The 20,708-nt window shown below is 34.5% G+C and overlaps 2 protein-coding genes across 2 annotated transcripts; both read left to right on the forward strand.

Moving 5' to 3' along the window:
- Positions 1-505: 505 nt before the first annotated feature.
- LOC128992622 (uncharacterized) lies at positions 506-5,279 on the forward strand. The gene is made up of 6 exons (XM_054416291.1): positions 506-731; positions 1,147-1,319; positions 1,995-2,182; positions 2,861-3,112; positions 3,603-4,321; positions 5,143-5,279. Exons 1-6 carry the CDS (start codon positions 585-587, stop codon positions 5,194-5,196), a joined length of 1,533 nt encoding a protein of 510 aa, XP_054272266.1. The 5' UTR covers positions 506-584; the 3' UTR covers positions 5,197-5,279.
- A 2,570-nt stretch (positions 5,280-7,849) lies between these two features.
- Positions 7,850-20,293, forward strand: LOC128992957 (uncharacterized). Its single transcript, XM_054416703.1, has 5 exons — positions 7,850-8,029; positions 11,616-11,801; positions 15,803-15,887; positions 19,722-19,976; positions 20,097-20,293. Exons 1-5 carry the CDS (start codon positions 7,907-7,909, stop codon positions 20,291-20,293), a joined length of 846 nt encoding a protein of 281 aa, XP_054272678.1. The 5' UTR covers positions 7,850-7,906.
- The last annotated feature ends 415 nt before the right edge of the window (positions 20,294-20,708 follow it).

Genomic DNA, 20,708 nt, shown 5'->3' on the forward strand with positions numbered 1-20,708 from the left:
CAGATTTCTTTCTGCAGTGAAAATAGTTCAAAGGTCTATTTTTTGTACGTTTTGAACACCCTGTAAATAGGGATAAGAAATAAATTAAAACCTTTCCCACTAAAATACTCAGGACTCAAAGACCTTTAAAATGAGGTATAACCTTCTTTACATTTGAAAATTTTCCATAAAACACCCCACCCCCCAAAATCTGTCCTTTGGGGTGCTTTTTTGGGAAATTTTCAAATGTAAAGGGGGGTTATACCTCATTTTAATAGGGGGTTCCAGATGCAATTTTAGGTTTCTGTTTGCTTTCATATTGGAGCTATAGAAGCCGGCCGGGTGGTCATTATATATTAATATATTTCCACTTATTTATTTATTTTTATTTTTAAAAGTCTTGATACACAACAACTTTTATCCTATACAAAATAGTTCTTTAATAATGTATCTAGTATTTTTAGTTCTTGCTCATTTGACCTTTTGTAACCAACAGATGATTATCTATCATAACAACAATCACAAATCAACATAACCAAATTAATCGTACACGTCAAGATATTTATCAAGCATTTTCAAACTTTTCGGTCTGAAGTTTTGCCACAATGGGTGACGAAACTACCAATGAAATTCCTTGTAATCAGAAACCCTGTCTCCCGCGTGTCCCGAAGAAACCTACGGTTGCTGACGACGAAGCCAGTAAGACCATAAGGGAGAGACCCATCTTGTTTGCTGGGGTTGTGTGGATTGGGGTAAGTGTTTCGTGGTAAAAGCCATGTAGTTGGATGTAGAAGGTAAAATTAGCATGCCCACCGTTACGTCATTCTACTGCACGGCACAAAAGGCCTGGGCGGCGCCGTGAAAGTCAACAAGCAGCATGAGAATGCCATTTGTTCAGTGCAAGGGTGCGTTTAGAGTTTCCTGTGCGTATTACAATATTTATGACGAATTAAGTCCATTTTAGTGAATTTCCCTATAGGGGTGTAGCTATTGCCGTAGGTGGTACGGTAAGACCTGGAGCTGGGACCGATGATATACTTGTTCATTTTGATGTCCCAAGAGGCCAAAAACACTATTCGTTCAAAATGATATACCTGAAAAATCGACCCTAGATGGTTTATAAATTCAAATTATGTATATAGCCTTTCTTTTTCTAACCTTTTATAGATTCTTCGAAGGTTTCTGATTCCACGTACATGTACGCAGCAGATCCACAAGCAGCCTGAGGATTTAAAACCTCACCAGACATCCAACAGACAAGTGGTAGAAACTCGACATGTTAGCGATTCTGAACCATTGCGTGTCAATCACAAGCTTACAGCTGTCCCACTTAGTACAGAGTAAGTGCGTGTTAGTTCTGTAATTAATTCCTGGTCCAATCGTCTATTATTTTATAGCCCAGTCTGTTCATTGTGCAGCAAGGTTATCCAAAGAGTTGATACTATTCAGAGTATTGCACTTAATATTTCCTAACTTGTTTGTTAGTTTTAGACAAGTTGAATGAATGTGCCAATAAAAATTAATCCAAAGACTGAAAGAGTAGATTAGGTTTTTAGTGAGTGGTTCACTGGTATTATCCCTGTCCTAAACACTACAGGCCATAGTGGCCACCTACTGGCCACGTGTGTGCTTACACGCGATTCCCACCTTTTCCCAAAATATTCTACCTAAAGATTACCTGTGCCAGTGATTTAAAGAAGGCCAAAAACATTTAGTTTGCTATACAACAACGAAATACGCGTACTTCACTCAACTTCGCCATTGATTATTAGTACAGATGAATGATTATTTCCAGGTCTCAGATGTTATAATATTTACGACCACAATACTACACCACTGCCACAGCTAAGTTTAGGCCTAGTTCTGGCTTAGGTACTAGCCCAACAAGTCCTTTAGTTGTTTTGACAATTTGTTTGCTATCGTACCAGTCCGTTAATGCAATGACCTCATGGTCGGATATATCACGCTAATTTCTACATGTTTACCACCACTTGACATGTACTTTGATTTTTTAGATATCCTGTGGTCACTGGTGACCCGAAATCAGAAACGCTCCAGAGTCCTATCAAGGAAAACTCATCTTCATATGTCAGAGAATTAGTGGCCCAGGCACAAGAATCATCTTCTGTTGTTGTAGCGCGAGCTCGAAACTTCCCTCAGGAGTTGGGCGCCATCTTGAGAGCTGGCCAGAGAAATGCTGCTGGTATGCTAGAATAATTAGAACGCTTTACAGTTATGCCTACACTACAATAGGGGAGTATAGTATACCTTTGTTTCGATTATTTAGAATTGTGAGTGCTTAAAAGATAATTGATCGTTTCTAGCCATTCTGCTGTTGATGCCTTCAGACATGGACACTGATGTTTTAGTAGCTTGCTTGTCGTAAGTTTCCATGTTATTTCTTCAGGCAGTTTTAATAGTTAAGGAACTTAAAAGAACAGTTCTTGATATTATAAACAGGTAATAACCATCCAATTGTGAACTCAATATTGGTTCATACCTGTTGCAGTAAACTATACTTCGGTAGCTATCAAATGAATCGTTCTATAAGTGTGAATGAATTTCACAAGTGTAATTCTACTACTCGAAAGTAATCATTCAGACGTACAATAATATACAATTAACACCGTTCCAGAGTTCCATAGATCATAATTTTAGCAGATTGTTAGTGGAATCAAAACAATTCTTAGGTAAACACTGTGGAGAATTTAAACTATATTATTAAATAGCAGCTTTTAGTGAGTTTTAATTACTCTTAAGTGTATGCCTACTCATTATAGTATGTATTACAAAATCCTGTGTGTGTGTGACGATTAGCAAATAACCAAAAAATTAATCGAGACTCTATAGAATCACTCGCACTTCAAAATCACTGTTACAGAAGTCTTCGAGGCTTTGCGCCGAGAGGATAACCACAGTTCCAGGCTGGTGGCGATCTCCATCAGCAGTTTTGTAGGCTTGCTGTGCGGCCTCAAGAAAGGAGCTGTACCGAGCATAGGGTACACGATGACCGGAGCCACGGCGGCGGCGAGCTTGTGTTACCCTGAGCATACCAAGATCTGCAACCGGGCAGTCCTGAAGGTCTTACGACAATCAACCCCTGCCACGTCGATGGATCAGTGTTCAATCAAGGGTGCGTTTAATAAAATATAAGGAAACAAGTATTGAGTAGAAAGTTTTTGAGGGTAAAGTATAAGTTCTCTTAAACACGTTCCCCATCAAACGTTACACTCCTATGTGTATGTGTGTGTTGAGGACGGTCGTTAGTGAACGTGTTAATAAGTCTTCAATCTGGACTGCAAATTTAGATTTTACATTGAGCAAAAAAATATATTCCTATTTTTTTAAAAAGGACTTATTCCTATCTTTCCGCTATCTCGTAACCAAATTTCTTGTTCCTTTCGATCAATAAAACTACATATATTAGGTACACATAGTCATGGATGTTTGGAACTCAAAACGCAAATTTTTAAATACAGAGTTTCAATAATCTTATGATGAGTTGATACTTGATAAGAAAACTTTGCATTGTTGATAATAAAATGTAATATTTTGTATGTACAGTATGCCTCTATCTTCGCTATCGGTTTGAACTATAATCTTATCTAAACTTTATTTTGTAGGCCCACCATACCCCCTTGTGATGGGTGATTGGTATTATTTCCAAATGTCCAGCTTAAAAGATGTTTTTGGATACGGGCAGTTGCAAGATACAAATGACAATTTCAATGCCACCGAATTTTCTCGAGCAGAAACAAATGTAACCAAAAATATCTCAGAAAATATCTCAGTTCTGTTCAATCATCCTTCTAAAAGTAGTAGTGAAGAAATCAAAGCTGAACCAAAAGAGCCTAGCATAATCTTGAACAGAGTGGAAGTCGAGCCTAACAACGAAATTAATAAGTATCCAGTCCAACGAGATGTTTCAGAACAGTCATTGATTGAAGAAGTATTCCTCGCACAGTCAGATGAAGTTGAAGATGCACTTCAAAAGATTGAAACCGTGGTAAACGAATCACATCCTCGCGCAGTTTCTGACTTACCAAAGCTTGTAACAAAACATTCTGAAGAGGGGCCCGTTGAAATAGAAATTATAAGTCTTCAATCCCCTGTAGGAGTGGGTGAATCAAAGGAAGATATTTCTGATGCTGAAGATGATCATGAAGATGGTAATACAAATCACTATGAGGCTAATGATGAATCTTCCGATACGGTGATGATCATTAAAACAGAGAAACTTGATGGTCAACCAGAAAATCCAAACGAAACTGACAAAAAAATTGATGGAGTGCCGCTGAGCAGGAAGTTAGCTCCTTACTACAGGGCATTACCAGACGATGAGGTAAATTACTCGTAATAAAAAATACCTAACACGAGTAAAACTATGTATAGTTGCAACTAATAGTTCTGATAGTCTTGCATACTGACTGGCATATTGCATAAGTCTTGCAATATGCCATCTCAATATTGTTCCTAGACTAGGTAAAGAGGAATGTGAGTTATGGATGTTTAGAACAATGTAAATTGTAAACAGTATGCTAGAAAAGATAGGATTACATAATATGCTATTCAACTGGTGCTTAAATCCGCCAGTCATTCAACTTTCATACGAATGTTGGACGATGTATAAGGGATGATTTAGTTCTGTTTCATTTAAAGTGTGAGAAACAGTAAAAAGTATTCACAACATTGGATCCATGCAGTGTTTAAAATCCATTTTCAATCTGCATAAATAGGTCTCTATAAGATAGTGCTACCGGTAATTAATTGTGGGATTACTTTAGAGGGTCAAAATACTTGTAACATTTTATCATACGTCTAAACTTAAGTACTGTATTTATATTAGTTTTATTTATATTTATATTTACTTATGACATGTGGTATTTATTTTTTTAGTGGTAAGATTAAGTTTTTATCCTAAAATCAATAGTTACAAGGATAACTATAAAAAAACACACAGATGTTCTCTTCCGCATCATCTTACCAATGCAAAAAGCACGAGTATAGCGGCTGGTGCTATAAACGAAATAACCACCCCTGTTTTGCATATAAAACAGTTTGTTTATCGTTTATTTGTGAGCTATTCAATTCAGAGTTATACATTGATACACCAATATGTTAAATGTGTTTGTGTTTTGACTAATTTGAAATCTTACGTTTCAGAAAACCTCACGGGAGAAGGGCTACACGGACGCATACTCTAATCGTGGCAATTAGAACTTGAAAAATATTATGTGTAACGTAAATTATATAAAACATTGAATTTTATGAAGCTAAATGACATTGAAAAATAATAAAATGGCTTTAACTAAGTTATAATACATATTTTTATTTGATATGAAAAATTACTCTTATTGGTATCACTGAATTAAGCAGAAAAAGACACATTTGTTCGCTATAAAATATCGTGTCAAAACTTGTTTACAGTAATCCTACTAATATTTAATGTTAAAAAGCGTGTGTCATTACCAAAACTCACTTAATTTCGGTTGTATCATTAGAAAACTCACATAATCCACAAGCCAATAGGAGGATGTATTTTTTGTTTTTCCAAAACCATCTATATCCTCTTACCCAATCGGTGTCCTGAATTCAGTCATGTGACTTTGTTATAATTCTGGCTCTGTCGTCTGACAACCACATGAGGAGGAGTATTGTGAAGGATACCCTATTACCCTGATCAAGATGACAGTTTTGTAGTTTAGAAGGGTACTCTTGTTCTTAAAGTACAAATCAATTAATTTGAAAGATGTTAACATAAGTAAGTATCTCACTTTTAATTTTAACATTAGTCCAGAGAACGTCTAATGACCTGTGCTTCTGTATGGCAATTCTTTTACTGTAAAATTAAAACAGTTCATGAAACGGTTTTTTTATAATTTTATAACATTTCCAGTAAGTACCACTTAGAAAATCTAACATATTAAGGTTAATACAAGCCATATATATTATTAGGGACATTATCTTAATATTTTGTTGTATTTTTTAAAAACCAAACTGATTAGTGTTATGCCATCCTAGGGTAAATACTGTCCTTCCAAAACCAACTTTATCCATAGGCGTCAGAGCAAAACTAACTTTATCCACACTTAAAACTTATTTTCTCAAAAACTACAGATATTAGGAAGAAAAAGGCATGCAATAATACACAAAGACACATATCTTTCACTTCGGATGAAACAAAACATAATAATTCACTGTCAGGATAATTAATGAAACGTTTTTTTTTAATTTCATAAAAATTTTAAAAATAAGGATAATGTGAGTTTTGGAATGGACCGCCTCAGTTATCGTGTTCGGATACGTCATATATACCTCATACCACAGAGATGTATGTATACTAGTGTATATATATATATATGTATATATAGATATATATATATATAGTGTTTTTGGCCTCTAGGGACATCAAAAGGAAAAAGCTTCGGTCCTGGTCTTACCTACGATAATAAAGATACCTCCCGGTAGGGAAATTCGCTACAGTAGAACCCCTCATATCCGGCCTTGGTTTTACCGGTCCTCTGTTCATCCGGCCCCTTCCAGGAAGCCAATATGTAATAAGAGTATTTACCAACATAACGGGCAAAACACAAGTAGATTTCTCATCCCATTGTAAATTTTGAAGCTCGTGATTCGTGTCTAGTTCATTTCCGGTGACACTGATCGCTAGTTTCGACGAAATTTTATTTATATTATCTTAGGGTTAATTTAATGGTTTGTACATTGGTTACCCTATATAACTAGGGGATGAGTTATTGTTTATGGTTAGATCGTTTTATTTGGTTAAACAAAGTTTTAAATGGCTGAAATAACAAAAGAATATTGTAAACCAAATACAATACGACCTCTACGCTGCGCAGTGCACCGGGCAGAACTAGCAATTAAATTAATTGTCTTCAGCTGTCGCCGTCAGCTGTTGTCTTGTTTGTTGTCGCCGGTCGCCTAGCTAGGCTAGGGCCACACTTGGCGACTTTGCAAGGCCCCACTAAAAACCCACTAGGTTTTTCTAGTGGGGCCTTGGACTTTGTCGCTGCGACTTTTTCGTGCGAATTTGTCGCGACGACAAAGTTGCTGGGTTGGTCACACTAGGCGACAATTTCAACCTTTCAGTTGACTTTTTTACCATACCAGTAAATAGGAGTTTCAAGATGAGCTATGCTTCAAGCATAGATTAAACATACTGCCTTGCGTTGGTTAGTTTATGCTTCAGACATTGACTCAGTGGTGTGTGGTAGTAGTTATGAGTGAGGTCTACTTTGATACTGATTCACTGATTGTGCTGTTTATGTTTTCCTTCTTTATTTTTTGCAGTGCAAGTTGCAATTTTGCTCAATTTCGAGCAACGAGCTAGTTTTCAATATTAATTCTCTTGTCTTTGAGAGAAGAGAAGAGGGATGCACTGTGGATGCGATGCTCCCTGGTGTGGATTAACGTCCGCACTAGTGAGTACTACGACTATCCGCAGTATTATCCTGATAATTAGACCAATTCGTAAATTACAAGGAAAAATGTGGTTCGGATTCCACTATAAACTGTAGGTCCCTTAGTTGCCATTAGCTGTATGGGCTATTAATTAACAGCTGTGTCTAAGGAACATGTCGGCCTTAGTCACTAACAAGACTACAAGATCGCGCCACTCATCCTACACTCATCCTTCACTCATATTTGGGTTAAAATACGCACATAGTGGCGTCCCCATCTTAAATAATTGAATTGAATAATTGAATTGAATTGAATTGAATTTGCCAATCAATTGAGAGCGAAAAAAGCTCACCTTTTTTGCAGTTTCAGTGTTTCATTTTCGAGTTTCCCTTCCTCGGTTTTAATTAAAGTAGATCCAACTAGAGAAAGGAATGCGGTAATGGGGCAAATAACTTTATAATTAAATAATCCTAGTGCAAAATTTTATTCTAAAATCATTTATAAAATGTCGGAAGAAGTATACTGCCGGTTATGTGCGATGAAGATACAAAATTATATAAAAATTTATGGAGAAGAGGGAGAAAAATTGAATCTAGCTACCAAGATCATTCAGTGTTTACAGATTTGGGTGAGCCATTTTAATAGACACTGTCTTTACCAATCTCGAAGTATCCTCTTGTCTTATTCAAATTTGTAAACAAAGTCAAAATTAGTCTTTTAGTTCAAATAATGCTGTTTCCATTGTGCTTTTAGACTATTTGCTTGAGCTGAAGGTTCCAGAAGTACAGATTATATTCTGTTTATAGTTACTTGGCCAGTACAGCCTAAAGATTATAATAACGTCCATAGCTAGCCTAGGCCTAGGCTCCAAGGATACTAAGTTTAGGCCTAGTCCATTGACAATCTAATTTGTTCAATTCCATTAATTGCTAAGAAAAACCCCCTGAAAGTTAATGACAAACCCTAAATAATTTATTGAGTAAAATCATAGATAACTTAAAACATAGGCTACTCCCTTACATAGTAGATTTCTCATCCTAATGGAACAGCTGAAGACAATTTTATTGTTAGTTCTGTACGGTTTATGTAGAGGTCGTGTTTTGTTTACAATTTGTTTCCCGTTAATACAGTCATTTAAAACCTCGTTTAACCAAATAATACGATCTAATCATAAACAATATATTGTCCCCTAGTTATTTAACACGTTCGCTGTGGCACGACAAATAGCGGCGTATCCCCAGTGCGGCGCAGCCCTCAGCATCGAACAAACCCGATTGCCGCGTGTGATTGGCTTTCCAATTTTGGTCTGACAAATAGCAAATAACATGCGGGGATGTCCTGCTTTACAACGAGAGTCGACGTAGTTCACTAAACACCTACAGATAGCAGCACTGCTTGGAACGTAGCCGGTCTCATTGGAATTGTATTGCCAAATGGAGGGAAAAAGACGGGACAAAAAGTAGATTTTTGAGATTGCCAGACGGGGATTTTACGGGGAAATTTACTACCAACCTACACCACAACAAAATGCAAGTCACATACTACACGCTAACGTGGTATAGGTCCGCTTTCGGCCGACGCTAGAGCAAAAACCAAAGCAAAAATCAAGAAATTAACCCTAAAATAATAGAAACAAAATTTCGTCGACACTAGCGCCCAGTGTGGCGTACATGAACTAGACATGAAAAACGAGCTTCAAAATTTACAATGGGATGAGAAGTCTACTTGTGTTGGTTAGTTTATGGTAAAATATACCTAGCCTACCTTAAAGATGTTTACCGACCTATAAGTTAAGGAATTAACTTAACTTACTAGGCTTACGGGTAAACTGCCGTATCCGTTGTTAAAAACAACCGAATAATAGCTATTTACATTACAAGTGTAGTAAGAGCGTTTTTACATCACGCAAGTGAATGTTGTGCAACGAGCGTAAGCGAGTTGCATAATTCACCTAAGTGATGTAAACACGCTCTTGCGTAACGTGTAACGTACAAGATTTTACCTGACCCGACAATATACACGGGGCTATGTACAATATTTTTCACTATCCATTTCACTCATCTTCTAAGAGTAACGTTCTTTTACAAACAAAAGCTAGGTTAGGAAAATACTTTAAAGCATAACAATAACATTCAAGCGCACAGCTGATTTCTAGCGTTGAACGTCGTTGGCTCCATAGAGGTATAATTTTTAAGTTATCCACTCAATGTTATTTAAATGGGTTTCATTACATCACCGAGTGAGTTTTTTGATACTTTACATCACTCGAGAAGTAAGGAAGTTGTATACATCACGCTTAGGATAGGGAAGTTTAACATGGCGGGTTAGGTAAAAATATATATCGATTAGCCTATTTCATTCAATATAGTCTATCGTTAGGTTGGTTAGGTTTGGTTAACCTAACCAACCAAACGATATATCGAATGAAATAATTGATAGCCTATTTTCATTTGGTTGTTTTTGACAACAGATTCAGTCAACTTCCGTCAGTTGGATTCGGTCAACTTTATTTACTTACAGTACATTGATGTTACAGTCTAAAACTCTTTTGGTAAAACACAATATTCCATCAATTTTTCATCGTCCATCTTGATGATTGTTACAAATAGTATGTTACCGGTACTTAAAAAATGTTAAAAAATATTATGAAAATTAAAAAAAAACAATATTTTTTCTATGTCAAACACATGCATCACACAGGCGTCCGAACAATCCCAAAATATATCGCTGGGAAGAAATCTGAAATTGACTGATGGATGCCATCAAAGCGACTGATAGTCCTGTGTTGGAGCTGCACTGGATGAGTGTAGATTGCAAAAAAAAAATCCGTTAAAGAATTTTTTTTTACTGTGACATAAGTTACAGTAGACTCCCTCTTATCCGGACACCTTTTAACCGGACATCGGTTTAACCGGACTACACTAGGCGGAAAAGATATCTCTTTAACCGGACAATTTTTACCAGCACATTGGTTTAACCGGACTAGATCGGCAGGAAGTGGGCAATACTGAAACGACTGTTCTGGTGGGAAAGATTTGAGACCAGTGATCACGTGTCTAAATACAATGCTGTCCTAAATTTAAGTTGAATATCACAGTAAACAGTCTATTTTAACAAGTTTTTGGGGACGTCGGTTTAACCGGAAAACCCGTTATCCAGACTGGCCTCGCTCCCGAGAAGTCCGGAGAAGAGGGAGTCTACTGTACTGATGTGACATGCCAGAATTGATGTGTCATGTGTGTGTATAGTCCTTTATATACTACTTATTCAGAAATAAAGTTGAGTAGTCTGTCTAAGTTAAGTGAGACTCGGTTTTTCCTGAATATCACTTACGCCAATAACTTAGGTGCAATAGGCTACTTAAAACACGATTAACTTAACATTCAATAGAAATAAGATAGGTTAATTGTTTTAAAGTAAATTTTTAACATAAAAATCTACACCTTGCGTATTTGCCAGAAGGTGTAAAATGTATGGTAACTTAGTTATTTTTCATTCATTTCGACGCTTAAATAAATCCCATCGATCGATGATTGTAGAACGTTTACAAACACTTATACACACACACAGAAATAAATATTGAGCAATTCAAAATCGCCAGTATTCACACAATTTTATAAAGACCAAACCGCTTGGTATATATTTCTGTGTGTTGTAAAGCCTAAATGTCTGTAATTAGGCATACTCTACATACATCGCTTGATGTCATTTATTCTCAATGTATGAATGCTGCTGAAGATGAACTGTAATAAAGTTGAAACCTTCGCAGCATGAAATTTGATTAGGTACATTTACATTATAACCTTACCTCATTACCTCATTACATCATTACCTTCTGGTGAATAAGTTAGGCTAGTAGGCCCCTAGAGTTTCATCTATAATTAAATACTAAGGATATCAAAGCTATTCAATTTACAGTTAAAGTTGTAGGTTGGAATGAAAATTTTAGGTACCTACTGTAGCCCAGTATCGTTTTTTTTTATTGAGGTTTTCTTACAGTATTTTTCATGCTGAATTCTAACATAGGCCTACCATCAGTTTTGAAGGAAAAGCCATACATGTCTAAAAAGAAGTACAACATTAAACCACACACTCACTAAAATGCAATGATAATATTTACTAGAATAATAATGGACTCTAAATAAGTAAAACAGTAAGTTTACAGCAATTACCATAAGTTAATCTATAGATTCTCATCTTATTTTTATTTTCAGCTTTACCCTGAAGATGTACTTCCAAAAACAATTTGCACCGAGTGCTGTTCAAAAATCAATCTATTTTTTGAATTTTCCCAAACCTGCTCACAATCTCAAATATCACTTATGACAATGTATAAAGAGAAAGAAGAGGAGATAAATGATCCGCAAGTGATAGAATATACAGAAATGAGTTGTGAAAACGTAAGTAAAAAGGACATTAAAATTATTTTTTGTAACAATTCTAAGCTTTGATTGATTACAAAATGTGTTTCAATTTTTTTAGCGAATTTCCCTATAGGGAAGTAGCTATTACCGTAGGTCTCATGGTAAGACCTAAGCCCGGGACCGATTTACTTTTTCATTTTGATGTCCCCAGAGGCCAAAAACACCATTCGTTCAAATTTTTATATATCTATATATATATATGTGTCCATCCGCACGATAACTTGAGTAATTTTTGTCCGATTTTGATAAAATTTGGTTTGAAGGTGTAAGGCGGGATAAACTTGAATGAGTTCGCGAACCAGCATGATCGGACTATGGGAACGGGGGTTTATAGGGGGTTTTATGGGGTAAAAATAGGTTTTTCCCATTTTTGACCCTAAAAACACGAAATTTCACAATTTCTTTTTAAACCATTTTGTAGAGCTTAAAAAAACAAATAATTTAGTATATTGAAGCGTTATTATGCGCCTAATTGTTACGGAGAAAATTCAAAAAAATTGTAATTTTGAAATTCCCATGTTATTCTTATGGAGAATAAGTCAACTGTTGTAGTTTGCTTGTTTATGAACATATTTTGATCGATTTTGGAAAATACTTTTATTTCTTACTAAACTATTATCATTTTATAAAAAAAATCTTTTTTACCCTCCCTGTTGCAGCAAACCTAAGTACTCGTTAAACTAATTCTATTTAAATAGGAAATAAATGTGCTATTTTTATGGAGGCAATTTAGTGTAAATCCAATCAGGTTAATGGAAATTCGCTTAGTCTGCAGGTTTGCTGCGGCGGGGTATTTTAATACTGTAGCCTACAGTATAATGGCAAGTTGTGTATATTATATTGAATAAATACCTAACTTAAAAATGTTGATTGTCCAATATTAGTCATTCTAAAAATTGTTCTTTTGATGATTAATTTTTGGTCATTACTTATACTTGTAATAATAATAATAATAATAATCTTTATTGTCATTCAGCAACATAAAATTACAATAGACAACGTCAGAAGTCAGGACACAAATGTGACATCATGCTTAAATCTATACATCATCCTATGAAACATTGAACATTTTGTTGCATAAACTGTACATACAGGCCTAAATATTTAAATTTAAAATTCTAAGATTGAATGCTTTACACAAATTTATACAAAACTTAAGTAAATAATGCCTCAAAACTAAACAATTTGTAAATATTCAGGAAATTTATAAAAAGATTTTTGGTCATGCAGGCTGCCTCCTAGTGGCCAATAGTGTTAAGAGTTCAGAGTAATTATTTGTGTTAAAAAAATCGTCTATAGAAAAAAAGGCTTTGCTAATTAGCCTTCTTGATAATGTTGATTTGAAAAGGTTTATGTTATCAATTTCTCTAAATGGAATGGGAAGTTTATTGAAAAGCTGTAATTGTAAATATTTATGGCTTTTTGTGAATTTTGAAAGTCTAACTGGTGGGATGTACAGGTTGTTTGATTGTCTAGTTGAGTGGTTATGTATTGAGTGACATTTAGTAAAATTTGTAATGTTTTGTTTAACAAAGACTAAATTATTAAAAATATAAATATAAACTAAAGAAAAATTTATATTTAAAATATAACTATAAAAATAACTAAAAAATTAAATATAACTATAAAATATAACTAAAGAAATACTGTAGTTGGTCTTGATCAGTGACAAAGCATGCAACCTATTCTACACTCATCAATCTTACTTCACATTTGTGTCTAATAGACACAAACTGCAACGTTTTTTGAATATTATGATTTAAAGCTAAAGAGGGATGTTATTGTTAATTTAAGTAAGGGAGCTAGATTATTAAAACAACCCACATCTAACGATCTTAATATCTTAAAGAAAAACTATAAATCAGAACTCTTAAATGCGAAAAAAGAGTATTACAACAACAAAATCAAGCAATCACCTAACATTTCAAAAACTGCTTGGTCAATAATAAACAAAGAAATTCACAATAGTAAAAAACAAAAAGATACTGAAGGCATTGTGTTAAAAAATGGTGAGAAGCTGATAAGCCGACCCGAAGAAGTAAGCAACTTCTTTAATTCATTTTTTGCACATACAATGACCACAAATCTAGCTCAACCATCTTTCTCTACTCAAGATGACAACAATATAGGTTTTTCATTGAATTCAAATTTTTATCTAAAACCCGTAACTGACACTGAAATAGTCTCAATTATCAAATCTTTTAAAAACAAAAAATCATCTGGTTATGATGGCTTATCAGTCACCATTCTTAAGGAGGTAAAAGATGAATTAAAGTTTATCCTGACACATCTTATAAATTCTTCATTTATCTCAGGCTATTTTCCAAAACAATTAAAAATTGCTAAGATCATACCAGTTTATAAAAAGAATTCTAAAAATGATGTTTCTAATTACCGACCAGTATCAGTTCTTCCCACAATTTCAAAAGTATATGAAAAAGCAGTTTACAACAGACTGATAGAATTTTTAAGCAGATCAGAGCAAATTGATAATGAACAGCATGGTTTCTGGGCTGGAAGATCAACAGTTACTGCAGCAATTAGTCTCATTGAAGCCATAATAGATTCTGTTGATAAAGGCTTAAGTACTGCTGGAACATTTATGGACATGTCGCAGGCCTTTGACAATGTAGATCATATGGTATTGCTAAACAAGCTTAAGATAATGGGCATTAAGGGTGTTGCACATAAATGGTTCACTTCATATTTGGAGGATCGCTATCAATTTGTAGAACTCTCTTATTTATCAAAAAACAATTGGATACAGAAGACAAAATCAGATTTACTACAGACGTATCTAGGGGTCCCTCAGGGTTCTATTTTGGGCCCTATTTTATTTATATGCTACATTAAAAACCTCCCATGCTGATGATATAAATCTTAAAACTTCGGGTAGTTCAATTACTGATATTATAAATTCTACTGAATTGGAGCTCAAAAATATTGAACAATTCTTAACAAACAACAATTTAACACTTAATACAAACAAGACAAATTTTGTTCTCTTTCATACAAATAAGATAAAAAAAGATCAAACCCCTAAAATTAATCTAAATAATAAGCCGATCAATCAGGTGAAATCAACTAAATTTTTAGGCTTGATAATTGATGAACATCTAAATTGGAATGAACATATTACATATTTGGTTGGTAAAATTAATTCAGGCTTGTTTGTTTTGAGATCAATGGCTTATCTCTGTGATAAAGCTGTGTTAAAATTGATATACCACTCGCTTATAGAATGTCATATTGGCTACGGAATCGAAATTTATGGTGGGACAGCACAAAAAAATTTGAAAAAGGTTTTAAAACTGCAAAAACAGGCCATTAGAGTTATTGAAAAATTTAAGAATAAGAAGTCGGTGAAAAAGTACTTTAAAGAAATGGAAATTTTTACAGTGTACGGTTTGTATATTTTTAAAACTATTCGGCATGTTTATAAAGATAAAAACACTGAAGTATCCCATAAATACAATACAAGGTGGAAAAATCTTACTGTAAAAAGTCATCATCGTCTGAAACTTTCAAAAATGAAGCCTTCGTATATTGGCAATTTATTCATAAGAAGTTTGCCTGCCTTACTAAAAAAAGATCAAAACAAACCCAATTTTTTGAAAAAGCTAAAATCATTCTTAATTAATCTGGCTCCCTATAGTATAGATGAGTTTATAAATCAAAAATGAATTAGCTGTCCATTCTAAAATAATTGTCAAATTTATGGTTAAGCCATTTAGATTATGTTTTATAACTAATGTTGTATGCTTTGACACTATTCATGTATATAAAATGTATAAAGTGAATAAAGATAATTTGATTTGATTTGATTTGATTTGATTTGTCAAAACCAGCCTTATACAGTAGTTTGCATACTGTAGTGATGATTCCATGAAGACCCACCCAATATTTCCACTAAACTAACTTCATCGATAAGGGCTGAGTATTCAAGTAAATAAGTATTTTTGTATTTTTCATTTCAGAATTTTGATCATGACTACGATGGTAGTACAATCTGTGTCAAAGAAAATACCAACGATTACACAGATCTGGTTTCACCAGAAAAAGGTAAGTTTTCATACAATCTGTTGCATGTTCTTTTTGACATTCAGTGTCGGCTGGTACATAAGTACTGGGACGGAGTTCTCATACTTTCAAGACAATAGTAAAAATAATAATAATTAATAACATTAATATGATTTTAGCGAATTTCCTACTCTTATGTCATGTCAGTTGAAACCTTCTTATATTAAGAACAGCAGTTAGTTTGCATATTTGCAGAAATGCTGGCAAAACTATTATATATAAACCTTCGCAAATACTGTATCTGACAGTTCAAGCCAAAATAAATGCTTCGCAATTAAATGTCACCCGGATCGTGTTGGTTCATATGTTAAATCCAATGATTAAACTAAAAAATGCTTTATAGATCCACGTAGCCCTAAGCCTATAATGAACCTAGCCTATAATTGAAAGTTACTTTCCACAATGGTTATACGTATTTAAAGTACTACCTCAACCTTACCATTTAACACATTATTTCGGTTGACATGTTCATTATCAAAGGTGCTCTTGTCCGTTTCGTGAAACACTGAGAAATGAGGACATTAATGCGTTACCTACCAACAAACACAAAAAAATACACAATTTAACTAAGGAATTTGCCACGGTTTAAGCAAACATATAAAATTAGTATTTTAAATCTTTGTTAATGTAGGCCTAATCAAATTTTATCATAACAATTTATAATTGTTTGGACCAAAGATGACCGGAAATGCTGTCGAAATGACGGCTTACTATATGAAATGAAGTACATAGACAATTTAGATTGGTAATTTAGAATAAAAATTACCAAAATAGGCCACGAACTATTGATACATAAACAACGTAAAGGCGTAAACAATTCATGATGGTTTGCTCAGCAAATGTTTTACTCAAATGGGTTATCATTTTCTTAGCATACCGGGTAAGCTAAGATTTTGGAATCCATACAGAAAAAGCAAAACTTATACAGTTAAGACATCAATTAAATTGAATATGCCTCTAAGGTGCAACACCAACGATAACTAATTTCATTACAGTGATGTGTTGGTATATAAAAATGATTCTTGCAGCTACCAACGGTTCTAAGGAAAATAACCAATACCAAAAACCAACGTTAACATTTAAGAACTATAGTACATCCTACCAAGTAAATGCATTAATCTAGTCCCGAGGTTATTGATCTCTCGATTTTGGATTTTCTCGTAAGAAGTTATAACTTAACTTTAACTTAACTTTTTTTAGTATGTTTAAACTTATCGGTGTCAGTTTGGGAAAAAAACCTTATCCAAACAACTTTTTTGTTATTTAATAGATTACGTATTCTCTAAACAATGATTAGTATATCTATTAACATTAGAAGGGAATGTGACAAAAATCACACAATGTTGGGTTTTTTTTATTTCTTAAGTAGGTAGGCCATGTATTCTATGGAAAAGTACCGGTATCAAGGATCGTCGTTGAAAAGGTTGTTATGAATAAATAGGTAGGCATACGTACCCAAGAGATGGGCTATGGGCCTATTGGCTGTATGGTCCAGCGATTGCATCACACGGTGAGTAGAAACAGAAAGTGACACATTGGAAAAGCGAGTTTACCATCATCCGTAAACCTCTGTTACAATCACCCACTGCAGTTGTGATTTTTTACTATACACTTTACACAACCGCCATTGAAGTGCCGTCAATAAGTGGAAACCATGTTTCTAAGCTATTGGCGACGATCATTAAGTGTCCCAGCCCAATACAACACTGATTCAAGGTCTTCTTTCTGGTTATCAAAACTCAAGAACAATTTGATACACAAAGAATCTCTGGTTCCTGACCTGGATAATGCCTAGCTATTTAATATCATTTACCGTTACACTATAATATTGCACTTGTGATTAATTAAATCCTTATGTAAGAAAAACATTTTTTATTCTCACTTGGTTGGGATTTGCTTTGAAAACGTGATCGGAAATGGTTGCAGTATTTGTAAACATATCAGCGACAGCTAGAAAAAATAATCTTGATCCGAACAGCTGTTCGTTATTTCATAGATGATTATGTGATAAAAATTGAACGAAATTTATTAAAATGGTGTAAATACCTGCTTCGTGGTAATCCTAATGTTGCTAGTGTCGCAACTAGTTTCGACTTTTTACAAAGTCATCTTCAGGCGAAGGTGTCAAGGATGTCAAATGGTGGTCACTTCATATGAAGGTCGTCATTACACATAAATGTACATAAAAACACGAACACGAACACGGACATTAACACGTAAAAACGGTACATTTGGTACAAATGTACCGTTTTTACGTGTTAATGTCCGTGTTCGTGTTCGTGTTTTTATGTACATTTATGTGTAATGACGACCTTCATATGAAGTGACCACCATTTGACATCCTTGACACCTTCGCCTGAAGATGACTTTGTAAAAAGTCGAAACTAGTTGCGACACTAGCAACATTAGGATTACCACGAAGCAGGTATTTACACCATTTTAATATATTCAACGTAATCCGGAGGCTAAATTCTAAAATGGAACGAAATTTGACAAAAATCGCACAAAACTGCATTTTTGAACGTCCGTAATTTTATTTACAAAGTAGTGAGGCCATATTTTCATGGCTAAAGACACTCTCGCCAATCCAGTGAATACATTAAAATGACTTGGATCTTGATAGGTACTTTCGTTTTCATGGAGAAGATTGCGTTAAATACCATCTTGAGTGTTACAGACAGACAGAACAACAGACAGACAGACAAAAATTTAGATGAGACTTGTTTCGGCTTCTTTAATGTATAAAACGTAAAAATAACTTAAAAATTTATGATTCTGAGCAATGTACAGACAAAACTCTAATTTTATTTATATAGATAATATAATATAATTTATATTTACTAAGAATTTTGCACACAAACGTTATGCCGATAGTATCTTGTTTGATTAAGTTAAGTATATTGATTTCAAATTGATGATAATTTGATAAATAAATTATAGGTTTTTCCATTCTAATTATACTGCCTAGTTGCATAACTTTGTCTTGGTGTATATTGTTCGTATACTTCTATCTAAGGTTTAATTTAACAATAGCCTATATTTTTCCTACAGTCACCTGACAAAGTGGGCTTCCTTGAATTGATTATATACAGAAATCTGCTAATAGTTCCATTTTCTTACTTTTGCCGCACGTTATTTTTGCTGTAGTATTCTTTTTTTTTGCACACCATTATTCCAACCAAACAACACAAAACAGCGTGCTTTTATTATGGACGTAAACCATGTACGCATGGAAATAGGTTGGCAACATTTAAAAATACAGCTGGTGCAGTTGTTTCCCAGTTTGCTAAGGATTTAACCTAACCTAAAACGTATTGTAACTGTTTGAAAGACTAATTATTTCTATGCTTTATAGTAACTGTAGGAAAAATATAATGTGTAGCACGAGTGCAAAGTGCCTCAGCTGCACTCAAACAACTTTTTACACTCACTCGCAGCTCGTGTGTAAACATTTCTCTCGTATGTAGCAAAGTGCCACTTTCCACACTATAGTTCGGCCGCTTAGAAAACGACCTGCGCCCTAATGCTAACCAATGCTAGAAGAGGTCGCTTTCTAAGCGGCCGAACTATAGTTACACAAATAACTATTATAAAACCATATCTTGTACAGAATATTATATAAATCAAATTTAGTGGTAAAAATTTAATAATGGACCACAGGTCCTGATGATGAAGTTTGTCTCAATTAATAAATATTTTCATCAGCCTAATTATTGTACATTTTATGATTTTTATCATTTTCACCCTGCATTAACATAATTCTAATTTACTGCTAACATTAAGTTGCTTATCAATCATATAAAACTTTTCTTCCAGCAACATCCAAAAGAAAACTTCGTACCCCTATAAAGCACTCTGAATCGGAAGAGCAATATGATGAGCAGACTAAACCTTTAATATCGGAACAAACCATAGAGGAGATCGATCAATCTGGGCAATCAGCTGTTGAGAAGAAGGAGAGGAAATGTAAGAGGATCTCGACCTTGGACCATTTAGGAGAGGAAGATGATGGGGCTGATGATCCAGATTATCTTTCAGAGGCGGAGGACGAGACCAGGACCAGTGGAAAAGGTGACGTTATTTAAAGTAAAAAAGTTTTCTCTAAACAAGATAGGCAGGTTTTTAGCGTGTTTACATAAAACTTCAAAATGGTATTGGAACAGCCAGTGACTTTTTGTTGTTTTTTCACAGGACTGGATGGATATATTTGGAAGTGTATTACGTGTTTGGCTGAGCTCAACACATTGTCAGAGTTGCGCAGACATCACGCAGAGGTTCACAATCAAGCTCCTGTGTTTGCCTGTGTAACTTGCCCAAAGAGCTACACCCGCTACCGCAGCTTTGCTAGACACGTCAAGACGCATAGCGAACCAAAGAAATTCGCGTAAGTTTGATGCATACTTTATTTTCTTTAAAATTTGTCCGGCTTATGTGTGGCCAGACATGTAATAAACGAAGAGACAGATTTTTCGTAAGCCGTTTGAGCTTCAAACTCCTAACTTGGTATTACAGTCATAGTGTCTGACTTTTTAGCCAGTGTGAAAATGTAGTCTTACATCACGTAGCTGCAGTCTTCAAATCTGTAGACCTTGCTTAGTTGCAGTTTGGATAAATGGTAGATGTCTTAGTTGGACAACATGGAGATTGGAGAGTGTACCGTTTTAATGCATTTCATTTCATTTCATTTCATATAACTTTATTCATTAAAGTACAATACATAGATACAGGAATGGCGTCAAGAGTAATTTAATAAAACTAACTAACTAAAATACTAATCATTATCATGCATGGCATAATAACATA

The sequence above is a fragment of the Macrosteles quadrilineatus genome, unplaced genomic scaffold, assembly GCF_028750875.1.
Source record: "Macrosteles quadrilineatus isolate MER2022 unplaced genomic scaffold, UCM_ALF_1.0 Scaffold_4__1_contigs__length_99947679, whole genome shotgun sequence".
Lineage (NCBI taxonomy): Eukaryota > Metazoa > Arthropoda > Insecta > Hemiptera > Cicadellidae > Macrosteles > Macrosteles quadrilineatus.